General features: G+C 43.8%; 1 protein-coding gene across 5 annotated transcripts in view; it reads right to left on the bottom strand.

Annotated features, from left to right (window-relative positions):
- Window positions 1–477: 477 nt before the first annotated feature.
- The window catches only part of LOC135903765 (protein Aster-B-like), a 133,098-nt gene continuing 119,952 nt past the window's right edge, over window positions 478–13,623 (bottom strand). For all 5 annotated transcript variants that reach the window (XM_070537741.1, XM_070537743.1, XM_070537740.1 and 2 more), the window contains 6 exons: window positions 11,440–11,493; window positions 10,543–10,689; window positions 9,311–9,377; window positions 5,766–5,867; window positions 5,302–5,422; window positions 478–1,672 (listed from right to left, as the gene is read on the bottom strand). In XM_070537741.1, the coding sequence (XP_070393842.1) occupies window positions 1,565–1,672; window positions 5,302–5,422; window positions 5,766–5,867; window positions 9,311–9,377; window positions 10,543–10,689; window positions 11,440–11,493 (599 nt within the window). In that variant the 3' untranslated portion in view covers window positions 478–1,564. The remainder of the gene's footprint in view (window positions 1,673–5,301; window positions 5,423–5,765; window positions 5,868–9,310; window positions 9,378–10,542; window positions 10,690–11,439; window positions 11,494–13,623) is intronic.

The following is a 13,623-nucleotide window of genomic DNA, read 5'->3' as shown; positions in this document are numbered from 1 at the left end:
CATAACATGCCTGCTTTGTTTTAAAGCTCTGTTTACTTTCAATGAAAAACATTGCTGCCTCAAGCTCGCGCTCGTGAACAGTGTCTGTCCACTATCGGACAGACAAAAACTTGTGGGGAATGCCACCTTACTCAGATGGAAAGCAAATATGTGCCACTCGCTGCCATGCTGAAAACGGGCTGGATACCGGTTCATTTTGGTTATGCCACCGACCGCATATGAAGTGACCGTCTTGCGTAATGATGGGGTGAGAAACAGTCCCATGTTCTGTTGTTTACACCAGCGAATATAAGGCAAGGAGAGTTGACAAGCCATATGCTGCTGTCACAGTGAAATCGCAGGCTTCCACAATGGATCTTGAACTGCAGGCTTTTCCGTAGCTGTAAGCCTGTTTAAAGAGCACATTCCAACAAGGCAGTCTTACGTTTTCTTCCAATAGGTGCACTCTGAAGAAAATAAAGGTGTATTGGAGAAAAATAATCAGAGAAAAATATTTTATTGCCCTTAAATTACAGGTCTATGATCGTGTGTAAGGAGAAGTGACACGACAGGCTTTGGCTTGGTAAGCTATGCCAGGGTAGACATACTTCGAAACACGCAAAATCCAACCAACAATGTCAAAACTACACCTCGTAAATTTAGGCAACAAGAGTGAAACAACAAAATACTCTGCAGCATCTCGATGCGTTACACACATATTGGGCGTGACGCGCCGAGGTTGATTGGTGGAGGTGAGAGAGGCCCCCCCCCCTCAAAACAAAAAAACAAAAAAAGAAAGGGCACAGTGCCTGTCAGACCAGCTGCCAGACGTACTGCTCCACAAAGGGGTGTGGCCGCTGCCACTTCTAACTCTGCTGACGAGGACGACTGCCCAGGAGGCGAAAGCTGGTTTTGTGGTGGAGCTGGCACGCTAGCATATCCAGATGTCTCAAAAGAAAACAGTGCGTAATAAACTACCAGGAGAAGAGACACACAGGTTGTAACTAGCAACTGAACAAATTCATGTGCCATAATAAATATTATTAGGAGCATAACTTAAGGAAAAAGAAAGGCAATTCGTTCTGTTCTGAAGATGCAGTTGAAGGACTACTGCTACTGATGCACTTCAATTGTGAATACCTAGGGCTTCGGAGATCTTGGTATGTGCATCACGTGGCTGCTTCGCTGTCGTACATTGATCAAGCAAGTGCCGGCACTTGAGAGATCTACGGCACAGATATACATGTTCAGTTACTAGACTGGGTGTTAGCGCAAATCTCAGTTTCCATGAGCTCCTGCGCATTTCGCACTGCTTTCATTCAAGGCGTCCCAGCGTCCCAATCTCTACCGCAACGCAGCTTCTAGGCAGGGCAGGTTGGTGCCAGCAGAGAGACTAGGAGGGCACAACCTAGTCGGGGGCGCGCCCCTGCACAGCAGGGAGCGTCCCCTGCTTTCTATCACACGTGGCTGTGCACGCACACACATTCTCTAGCACAGGCAAACTGCTGTTTCGAAGGCAAGAGAGGAGGGACGGTGATGAGGACGAAAGATGCCTCCCCTTTGCCTTCGCGGACTAGACAGCGCGTCATAAGTCGCCGGGTGAAGAAGAAGGGGCAGTAGGCAATGGCACACTGCTGTTGGTCACGGGGGCCATTTGCAGACTTTCCTGCAGCCGCTGCAGGGAAGACTCCATCTGCACAAACACGACAATGTGCTTTGTTCATAGCTGTGGTGAACTAAGTGTACCAGATGCAAAGTTTGGTTACATGGTATAGAAAGGCAGGCATGTAAAACAAAGAAAAACATGGACTCCAGAAGGACAATGCAAACACTGATTAAGAAATGAAAGGTCATATAGTGGTGAAAAAGAAAGATGTGAAATAGCCAGTGTCAACCCATCCATCATGAACACTTGCAGGTATTTGTGAAAGACGATGGTTTAAAGGGACAAAGGTAAATGCAAAGTCCACATGGACTGTTAAAATGACGTTCCAGGGGATAACCGAGAGGCTCAGTTTTTATTAATCGTATCGTAAGAAGCCAACAAACAAAGACACCAAGGACAACACAGGGAAAATTACTTGTATGTACTTAGTAATTTGTGTCTTTGTTGGCTTCTTATTCCAGAAACCTCACAGCACTTCTTTATGTCAAGAAAAGACTCAGTTTATGGAAAACAAAAAATGCGTTTGAAGGGTCTGCATACCTCTAGTGCAATTCAAGTAGCCCGCTCCCTGAGCGGGGAGTGGTGATGTTGCATACGCTATCACAGCCCTTTACTGCCGTTGATCCATTGATGAGCAAAACGCAAACGCACAGCCATGGTGAAACGGAGCCAAGACAGAGTTCGATTCGCCACTGCAGCTGCTCTTCAATGAAATAGAACTGGACTAGTAGCATTTACTTTCATCTTACAATACTATGCAATGATATTTTTATTACGAGTGGTTTAGTACTAGTCGCAGAATTATAATGAGGAATGCCTTCATCATCTGACTAGTACTTGAACGTCCCTGGGAGGTCTCCAATTGTGTCCTACATTTACCTTCATTTCTGGATTACTAAAGCTCCATCTTCAGTGCCCGTTTAAATATGACAATTCCATTTTATGCAATGTAATCAAGAGCTGACGTATGCACGTCCTACCACTATTATAGTAACTAATTATATGCTGTGCCTTGAGCATGGGATAGGTTTTGTGTCTTTATTTGATGCCACTGTATGACCTTTCAGTTCGTAGTCTGCATTTGTGTTGTCCCTTCTCATTCTTTTGTGTCCAATGCATGCTTGCCTTTCCATACCCTGAATCCCTACCAACTTGCAGCAGGAGGCACCCTACTCGTGCAGTGAAATGCAACAGTCGGTGCATGGCCCCTGGCACATGCAGCACTGCCTGTAGAAGTAAGGTGTTGCCTAGTGGCATACTGCGAGGGTGAGAATGTTTTTCGAGCAGGATTATTGCTTGTGGGTGTTGGCGAGCGAGTCAGTGATTCACCACAGACCCGACTTTCTGAATGTCATGCGTCATTCCATGGCTACTGTACACTGACAGGACAATGTAGGAAACTTTGAAAGACAGACAACTGTATTTATCGGGGAAAAAAATTATGCAGATACCATCAATGATAGCTGTCAATGCAAGTGAATGGTCGAATGCTTCAAGAAAGCTATTCACTTTATTAAAGAAATGCTGCGCTTGATGACATACATTTCTTGCAATGAGGATATTTAAGTGGAGTTTTCTGTTTTATTGCGTAATTCAGTAAAGAACAGAGCTATGAACCAGCTCATCTCCAGAGGTAGTATAGGAGTATAGAATGGTTGTCTCAAAAGGGCTGTGGTAGTTGGTGTTTGGCAAGGACATTCCCCACAATGTGAGCGCACGCTCATTGTGTTGGTGCCCTTGTTCCACCCTTTGACTGCCAACCACCGACCACAAAAATGGATGAAAAAGCCAGAGAATGTTATTCGCTTAAAAAGAAAAAAAGGTGCATGCCTTTAACGTTAACAGGTCAGGCATTTATACTTGAACATGCAGCATTTTTTAAGGTATTGTAGTGTAGTCAATGCAGCAATGTTCCCCTATAAATTTGGCCTATTCGAGTGCCGTGTTGTCAGCTCATCATTGTTGCAGATCGATGTTGACTCAGTCCAAACCTCAAATTATACACATTTCTAAATTTTCTGTCCAGCAATGTACAGCCAGCAATGCCAGGAATTAAGGCCGCCATCATGTCCAGCAGATGACAGAACTGCACTTCCTCCTAATACCACATACAATTATGCAAAAAAAAAAAAAAGGAGTTGCAGGAAGGTGGAAATTTAACATTACGAACAGCAGGCAAACAGGGGAAGCCCCAGCCTGGAGCCAAAGTTTCAACAAGGAGACAAAGACAGGTCGCTTTGTCAAAACGGAAAGCTGTAGTGTTAACGGCCCAAGTGAGCCTATTTCTTTGACTTAACTGCACTTTTTATACCCCCGTTCATGCATTGCAGGCAACTATGAAGGTTAGCGAGACTGCTCTCACTGGTCGCATTTGCAACCAACAAATAGCGTGTCACACATCAAAGAAATATACAGGCATTTGCCATTGCCATGTAGTTTTGTTTTGCATTAGTCTCATACTTTATGTAGAAAACATGATGTAATTATTACATCGAAAGTGTCGCATATCTACTGATACCACTAAACAAGTGGAGTGGCATATTTCTGTGATCAGAGGTCATGGAGCACTGCTTGCACCTGTAACCAAAATATAGCATGCCACGTACTGGAAATACAAGTACAAGTACATAATTAATATGTGATCTAAAGCCTCACATCCACAAGTTGTAATCATAGTACACGAAGTAGTTATTCCATGCAAACCATCACAGATAAGAGGCAACTGCACCAGGAAAAGTGCAGATTGAGACTTCTATGACCATGCTACATGCATACTGTTGCCTGCTGAGTATGAAAAGATGTACGTATAACTATATATGAAAAAAGTTTGATCATTAGGAAGGGCCAGAACCACATGGCTGACGAAGGTCGCACACTGGTATCATTCATGTGTTGCATGTAAAGCAAGGGAAGTGTGCCAACAATTTGATCTTCTTCTCGGCTTATGTAATCTTAAACTTCACACTAGGCAGCACACGATACTGGCAACAGATGTAAGGATTGAAGCAAAAAATACCGTAGATGTTTATAAGAATGGGAAGGAAAATTGTAAAGGAATATCTGTATTGCAACACAAAGGGCAGTGCCTTGCTACTTGAGGACCCAGCTGGTTGCTTAAGGATAAAAACATACCGACTCAAATACTTGGAACAAGATGAGGTATCTGTATACTGCCGCAAAAGTCCAGAGACCACTCAGCACATCCTAATGGAATGTGAAGGGGTTCACCGATTGAGACCCGTAGGTAACGTACACCTTCCGGATGTGCTTGGATTTAAAGTGGACGGAAGCATCAACCAGTCGGCAGTCAAGATAAGCAAGAGATGTTTAGCGAATTGGTAGAAAAAAAAGCAGGGAAGAGGTACAACCGGATCTGCTACAGGTATAGCTAGCGCTACAAGGTAGATAGGGAAGTTTTGAGGAAGAGAAGAAAGATTAAGGATATATATCTATACAAAAATGCTAGAATGAAAAGCATGTATAGCATACCTGATTAACTCAAGCAGGCTAAGTGATGATTTGCCACTGCCCCGTTTCGAAGGGGACACCAATAAATCTTCATCATCAGATGCCATCATGATTTCCAAAGGGGCAAAAGGCCCCGTAGGGGCTACTGCAGTAATAAACCTAGAAGTACTGAACAAGATTAGGCTCACCATATGCAACTGGTGCCGTAGGTTATGCAGGGCACGTTGCCACAGGTCAAGGCGCTGCCGGTGGAATGCCTCCCGCTGAGACATTAGGCGCACCCAATCTTCAGCATTCTGCGGAGGCGGCCTGCCATGAGGGGCAAGTGAGTAGGCGGCTATAAACACCATCCAGCTTAGCCTTTTTTTCAAGCTAGCCATGATTAGATAATTAAAGCTACAGCACTTAATTTGAAAGCCAGGTTTCCCACAAAACAGCCATTCAATATCCTGGATTTTATTGCCACGTCCAATGTGAGATAGAAAACTACACCATTGCATACAATCTATTTTTTGCAAAAGCAACATGCCAAGTGGCCAAATGGTAGAGCCAGCATGCCATTAAGTGTGACATAATAAAAAGAGCGCATTGTAATTAAAATCTTTCACAGCTCTTTCTACCACATCTATTTTGATAATATAGGCATACTCACTCGAGCACCCAGACATCGAGCGAGGGCGATCTGTCGGGCATAGCATTCGATGCCCACAGCCAGTAGAGCAATGCTATGTTCATCAATAGCACCAGGCTCACCCTGTCAATAGACGTCACCAGAGCAACATTTCAGGTGCACATTTCACAAAGATGGACAACCACTTAAACAAATGAAGAGCAACAGCATTAAATGGACAATTATGAAAGATGAAGTATAATGACACACACTCTCATCATTTTCCTACTCATGCTTCCATTGGTGGCACAGGCATTATGACATGTGCAACATGAAGTTGGGGGTTCGATTTCTTGCAACAGCAGCTGTATGTAGTTCAACAGTGGAACAGAGCAACAATACCCACATTCTGTCTGAAGTTTTGGTGCATGTTCAGGAACCCCACAAAGTCACCATGGCATTATAGTGAACCATACATGCATGAAATCCCTTGTGAGTCGGTCGTAAATTTACGATACTTGAGCTCATTCAGTCCCTCTCACTGTTACTTGTTTCATGTTATTTATGATCAACCAGATATTTTCACCCTTTACCAGGTTGGTTGTCGCCACTTGAACGGGCTATGAATATAGAGTCGAACCCACTTATAACAATACTGGTTTTGACAATATATGGGTTATAACAATGAGAAGCTGCTCCATCATCACTTTTGTATGTTTTCCATGGTGAAACAACCCACTTACTACAATGCCCCAATGCTGCATTATCAATTATAACCATGAAGTCTGGCTGCTGGGTGTCTGAGCCAAAAGGTAGTGAAATGCGAAATCCTTGAGAAGAAAAAAAAGAAAACAAGACATTCGAGCCGCTGCACGATGGCCCGCTGCTCTAACAGCCATCGCATGTTCATTTTCCAGCCTTCTCTGCACTCCTCTCTCCCATCACTCTTACACCTCTCCAAACACGAATGGGTTGCACCCATAGCTCAACGCCGTATCACCCTCCGAAAGACTGCGCCAGCTGCGCTGCTTGCATGTTGCTTGCTGGCTCCTCATGAATGCAGTTCTGCAAACAGCTTAATTGCTCGCATTCGTCTTTGTTGTTTGTGTCGAAATTGTTCCTGGCCACATAGTTTTTCAGCCTCGTTTGACTTGCCGCCGAAACGGGAGGTGGCGATCCGCCTGCTCATCATCAGAATGCATGACGTTGCTGGTGAAAAGAAAGTGCACAGCTATAGATTTGGGAACTAATTGCATCTAACTGATAGCGAGGGCGACGACAGCAGCGATGACGTGGTTGGGCAGGCTGCCTCAACGTTGTCCTCACAGGAGGCCGGGTAGATAATTCAGTCCCTCCCAGGCTTCGTTTTCGTGAGGAACCTTCTGCTGCACTATGTGGAGCACCTGGATGCCGGCAAGGATGTCGGCAAGCTTCACGTAAAGCATACAAGGCTGACAGACATAGGGTTTTCTTGTGCAAGCCAGTGAGAAGTACATGACGAGATGCTTGTGGCGATCTTGCCTCAGGGTTTCTTCTTGATTTTTCAAGCTGGCAGGTTGCCGCGGCCACCTTCTCGCATTTTTTAAAAGGCCACTCTTGGGGCCACCAAAAAAATTAAATTATGGGGTTTTACGTGCCAAAACCACTTTCTGATTATAAGGCACACCGTAGTGGAGGACTCCGGAAATTTCTACCACCTGGGGTTCTTTAACGTGCACCTAAATCTAAGCACACGAGTGTTTTCGCATTTCGCCCCCATCGAAATGCGGCCGCCGTGGCCAGGATTCGATCCCGCGACCTCGTGCTCAGCAGCCCAACACCATAGCCACTGAGCAACCATGGCGGGTTTGGGGCCACCAAAGCGATGCCTCAACGGTGCTCGCACATCGCTTGCCACCCGTGGCCCCTTTTTGCATTTGTTATAGAAGTGCCGTTCTTTAACGCTGACAGCCATGGCTTGTGGCACACGATCGGAGCGCCCAGGAAGCAGTTAAACGAGGAAATACAGTCATCAGCCGGATGGAGGAAAGTGGTGGGGATGGGCACTGGCCTCCCTGCCATTATAATTTTCTCACATCAGATCTGCCATTCCCCTATTTTGATTTTTGCATGCAACCAAGTTATAACAATTATTGGTTATAGCAATGGAACTTTCATGGCACTTGAATATTGTTATAAGTGGATTCGACAGTACATCAATAGGTGTGCAGCACCTCTGATGAGTGCTTGTGAAAGTTCGTAACTTATATTAATAAAACAAAACATAAGTGCAAACCTGCAAGAGTTAAGATTCTTCCTGTCCCATAGTACTCACAGCTCCGATTATCCCCCATTTCTAAATTCAACGAATGTGTTAAACACGCTTTCGGAGATAGAGGGAAGCTGGAACAGCGGTTACCTTAACGAAAACAACGTTTATTTAGGTAAAAGTAAGACAGGGAGACTGGAATGTGGTGTCTCGCTAGATGTGCATCCGTCCCTGTTCTATCCTTTTTTCCATGCACACCCACGGGCACGGGAGGGTGTTCACTCCGGGTTCAAGTTACACTACCGCTGAAACCGCCGGCCAGCTCCACTTGGCCAGGTCCTGTCCCCTTGTGCTTGCGTTTACCCGTATGCAGGACTTGCAAAACACTATTGTGGTAGTAATCCTCCGGTTGAAGTGACGGCCGCAAACATGCAAATCCTGGCGTCAATCGGATAGCAACAATCCAATGCGCTGCAGCCAGTCCGCTCGTCTGATGCTTTGCAGAGGGACACGACGTCGCAGCTTGAAATGTTGCCAGTCGCTACGTTTGCAGCTCACAACGCAACAAAGTCGAATCATGGTGCTCGCGAAAAGACTGAGACTGACTCTGATCGCGGAGCTCTCGTCAAAATGGAGCACGTTGTAACACAAGCAGACGACGCTTGCTATGTGCTGAAAGTGCTTAAGTGTAGTGAGAAATTGTTCTTGTGCATTCTCTTTCTGTTACTTTCTTTTTATAGAAACAAATTAACTAACGTTCCAACTATTACGAACAACATTTGTTCACCACAAAGGTGGAAAAATCTATGGGCACTTTGCTGAGCTAAACTGCAATAGGCGAAAGCCTGTCTATGACTGCCTCTGCTGCTGTTGTTTGAACTGTTCTGCGAATGGATGCCACTGTGGCCGTGAGCATGGGATGCAATGACAGCCACATGACTGCAAGGTTTGTCGCCAATAGGTGTGCACGCGCATGTCCACGCTCCCCCATGCGGCCACTCGCACAGTGCTACTGGCATGGCGCCTCCTCTCCTTGCTCCCCTCGCCGCTGATCACAAATGGGTAGAGGCGGCTTAAAATTCAGCCAAGCGATGTGCTGTGATCGGCAGCGATGTAGCTTTTTAAAACCTTATAATAAATTACATGCTTTACGTGGAGCACATAGATGTGTCAATTAGCTATCAGAAGGACCTACTTTAATGACTCCGTACGTTTGTACAAGATCGTCAAAATCACTTCAGGGTTCCTTTAAGAAAAACCTAATGCTCTGCTTAGTGGTCTGCATTCATGTAAGATCAAAATGAAGTATGGTACACAATTATCAAAGTATGCGACTCACAGTACGAGCAGGACCTTGACAGCTGTGCTAGTTGCCAGACGACGACCTTCTGAGCTCCTGGCAAGCACTGAAATTGAAAACATGGCACCATATGTTAAGGTTCTTTCTGAATCAAACTTATGTCCTTTCTGCTATGTGTGGGATCTAGTGAGGGATGGTTTTTTGCTGTAGGGCTCAAGAAATGACACAGAGCTGCTCTACAACTTGCTTTGGTTGCTTTCATACTAAAATCATAGAATCTCTAAAGCAAAAGATGCAGCATTTCAAAAAGAGCACAAATGAAAAGATGAAGAAAATCTGTGTGCAAAAAGGATTGAGCATGAAATAATAAAGCAAGAATGAAAACGCTAAACAAGAGGTTTGTAAGCATGCTTCCTGCATCCATTCCCAACAACGCAAAAAAAAGTGATGCAGTGATGGTTTGGATGTGCGAGACGAGAATTAAATTTGCAAGTACCTACACTTTATTTCTTTAGCTTATCTGCTGCTCATTAACCAACCTTACCTGTTCAAGCAAAACACGATGACAAAAAAGGACAGGCCCAAATTTCTGCCAGCACGTTCAACAAAACATGCTATAGTATGTGGTGTAGTCAAATGAGCATTGCAAATTTTGGCCTCTGTTTCACAACTGACATGACAGTGCTTCTCTTGACCTGAAGATGACACAAATTGATTTAATTGATGATGATTAAAATTCATGACGAGCAAGCTATACGTACTAGACCAACAGGTCACCATGGGCCCTTGGTTGACCTCAGAAAATGTCAGTGTGCAGCTATTACAAAAGATACAATGTACACTACTATAATACATTCTTTTAATCAAAGCAAGTGAACAGTTGTAGCGTGCATAATGATGACGTCAATTTTATTTACACGACTTTCTTGTGCAAACCTGCTCCATTCCATTAAGTCACAGAGTTGATTAATGCTGTAACGCAAACATTCTACTCTGTTGCCTTCATGCAGTTTTGTTATCCCAACTACAGAGCTAACTACAGTCAAACCTCGTAATAACGAAGTTGTATCTGACACAAAAATGACACAGTTATGTCTAATATTCATTATAAGCATATATTCATTACATGCTGTTATCAGCAAAAAAACATCTTGGATTTACTTCATTATGTGTGACAAATTGTTATATCCAAGTTCATTAAACCATAGCATGACTGCATAGCCTAAGTACTTGACGCGATCAAAGAGCAGTGCCTCTAAGGCAGTCCTTACCAAAGGAGGATCCAAATCCCGCCTGGGAGCTGCTGGAGTGATCACGGTTGGCAATGCTACGCTTGGTACCCTGAAGACGCCGCCGCCGTTGCTTTAGATTACCACCAGACGGCTGCAGTCGTTCTGCTTCTCGCAGCAATGCTGACTCTGCAGACATTGCCAAAACTACTCAGAACATGCAGGTGGACTTTGAGGTGGCTCAAAAATTTAATTCTGGGGTTTTACATGGCAAAAACATGACATGATTATGAGGCCCGCCATAGTGGGGCACTCTAGGTTAATTTGGAACACCTGGGCTTCTTTAGTGTGCACCAATGCATGGTACACAGGTGTTTCTGCATTTAGCCCCCCCCCCCATTGAAATGTGGCCGCCACAGCCAGGGTTTCATTCTGTGACTTTGAGCTTAGCACGGTAGTGCCAAAGCCACTATGCCACCACGGCGGGTCAAACTGAGGTGGCTCTCTGCTCCTGCCTTTGCCAGTAAGCACTGCCAGCCCCCTGTGATACAAACACATGCTTGAGCAAGGAGTCCTTTGCATGCTACCACAAGGAAGACTTTCTCTTGTCACTTCCCTTTTCATCCGACAACATTCAAGGGAAAAACACAATCCCCAAGGTTGTCCTTCATATAGTCATATAGTAATACGCAAATAAAGCAGTACTTTGGCTGGACAACCATTCCTACACAAAGTGAATACATCTTGTATGCCAGGCGCTGATGCCTGGCAGCAAGCAAGAGGAATCTTAACAGAGCTTGTAAATGGTCTGCCTAATTAGTACGTAGTCTTAAATAAAGTAAATCAGTGTGGGACTAGATGATACACCCTCAATAAGCAAGACAGGATATGTGTTAGTGTGCGTACACAGTCAGATGTGCTGCTGTGTACCGAACTCACCGAGATCATTGCAGAAGCCTTCCAGACCCTGTTGGGTATTCTTCTCTATTACAGCTGCAAAGAAATGATTCAGTGAGAAAAAGAATGACTGCAATGTATTTTTAGCACAGAGATGCTATAAAGCAGCGTGAGAGAAACAATGTGAGTGAAGCAGTGTGAGGCTGTGGTAAGGCTAACCATTTAATAATCTGCATTTCTCACCAAACAGATCACCATATGATCACTATGTTTCTTTCCATGAACCTGTTCTGCGAAGGGAAACCATTTAATACCTTGTGTTGCATATTACAAAAGACTAGACATGCACAGGTTAAGTGAGAACAGCTTTTGTACGGCACACGTTAAATGTCGTAAGATAGTATTTTTCATGTGTGTGCATTGTCTTTTGTCACCTGCTTCAAACATTACAACAACAAAGTTTTTTCAAGTTTTATTGTGGAGACCAACTCATTCCAATGAACTTACTTCACTGGCTGCACAAATTTTAAAATTAAATTCTGGGGTTTTACACGCCAGACCACAATACGATTATCGGGCACACCATAGTGTGGAACTCCAGATTAATACTGGCTACTTGGGTTTCTTTAACATGCACCCACAACACAGTAGCCACTGGTGTTTTTTAATTTCACCCCTATAAGAATGTAAATGCCATGGCCGAAATTCGATCCCATGTCCCTCGGGCTTAGCAGTGCAATGACAATGCCACTATGCCACCATGATGGGTCGCTGAGCAAATGGCACCGCATGATGGTACATTTGTCATAAATAACAAAAGAAGCTATGACTGAGTGTGGGCTGAGCTCAGCAGTAGACTCTAACTAAATGATTGCAGTTTACATTGCAAAGTCATGTGATAGCCTTAAAAAACAACTGTAAGGGGCAAGACTTGCCCACATTGACTGCAACGACTTGGTTGAACAATCTTGTGCTCAATGCAAGAGCAGTTCACCTGCTAAATTGCTATTACCGAAAACATTGCCCCAGGAGCCCATATGTAAATAAATGTGGATGGAGGAAGTCTTTCTTGATACCCACTGCACTGATTTTGATTAGGTTTGTTGCACTTACAAATAAAAGTTAATCCATAGTACAGCAACTGTAAGAAGTAGATATTTTACTTAGTCCATCAATTCCTTAATAAAAAAAAAAAGAGAAAAAGAATAGAAAACCTGAAGTAATATCAACTTTACTATCAAGAAGTACTGTCAAATTAGCAATAATAAATCATACCTCAATTCTGTGTACTATGAAGCTTTTTGAAGTGGATGAAATTGATGTATTATATACTGCTCTGAAATATGACTAATTTGTGAGCAGAACTTTTGCAAAGTCCTTGTAAACACTGTACCAATGTCACATAAGCTGTTTACTCACATATCTCATTTGTCGGCTGTAGATGCTCTAACAGATGCAGGTCACAGAACTGCGAATTCTGTTTTTGGTGCAGAGTTATGCATTTGTAAACTTCGTACTTCATTTTTTTTATTTACAAATTTTTGGCACTTTTTGTAACAGATTTGAGAAGCTAAATTAAAATTTTGCTTCCTGCAGAATCCAGATTTCTCAGAAATGAGACAAATTTCATTTAAAACAGATTAGTGCTTGTCTAACGAGAGTGATCCTACGTTTTACATGTATTTGAATGGAGAAATGGGAGTTGGGGCCGAGGTAATGCTGCTTCTTAAGAGTGACCACAGAGCATCCATCAGTAGCAGCAGCAGTAAGATGTGGCTTTGGGTGAGTTATGACTAGTGCATAATGCGAGACAAAGCATACAGAAGACGTGGACAGGCACTGACTTTCTACTACCTCATGACAGAATTGACAGTAACGTGGGCAGCGCTGTTTGTGTGCCCTGTTTCGGTATTGGAATGAAGAAAGACAAACTTTTGTCAGCAAATACCTAAATAATAAAATAATGTAAATTGCTCTAGCCCCCCGCAGCATTGCACTGCAATACTGCCATTGCAACATGGGCTTTAAACCCAGTAACTGAAGTGAACAAATTGCAATGCAAATGGATTGCAATGGCTACATGCCTACCTAGTGTCCGCCGTGCTGAAGGGACAAGTAGTGGAGAAGCATCCTCGCAACATGCAGCAGTTAGATCTTATTTTTAGAAATCTGTTTCAGTTAAAAAGATCACCTGGTATGTTCTAACATTACATGACGAGCCAAATT

The sequence above is a fragment of the Dermacentor albipictus genome, chromosome 4 (genome assembly GCF_038994185.2).
Source record: "Dermacentor albipictus isolate Rhodes 1998 colony chromosome 4, USDA_Dalb.pri_finalv2, whole genome shotgun sequence".
Taxonomy (NCBI): domain Eukaryota; kingdom Metazoa; phylum Arthropoda; class Arachnida; order Ixodida; family Ixodidae; genus Dermacentor; species Dermacentor albipictus.
Note: the sequence above shows the minus strand (reverse complement) of the source record. Positions and strands in the feature narration are given on the sequence as shown.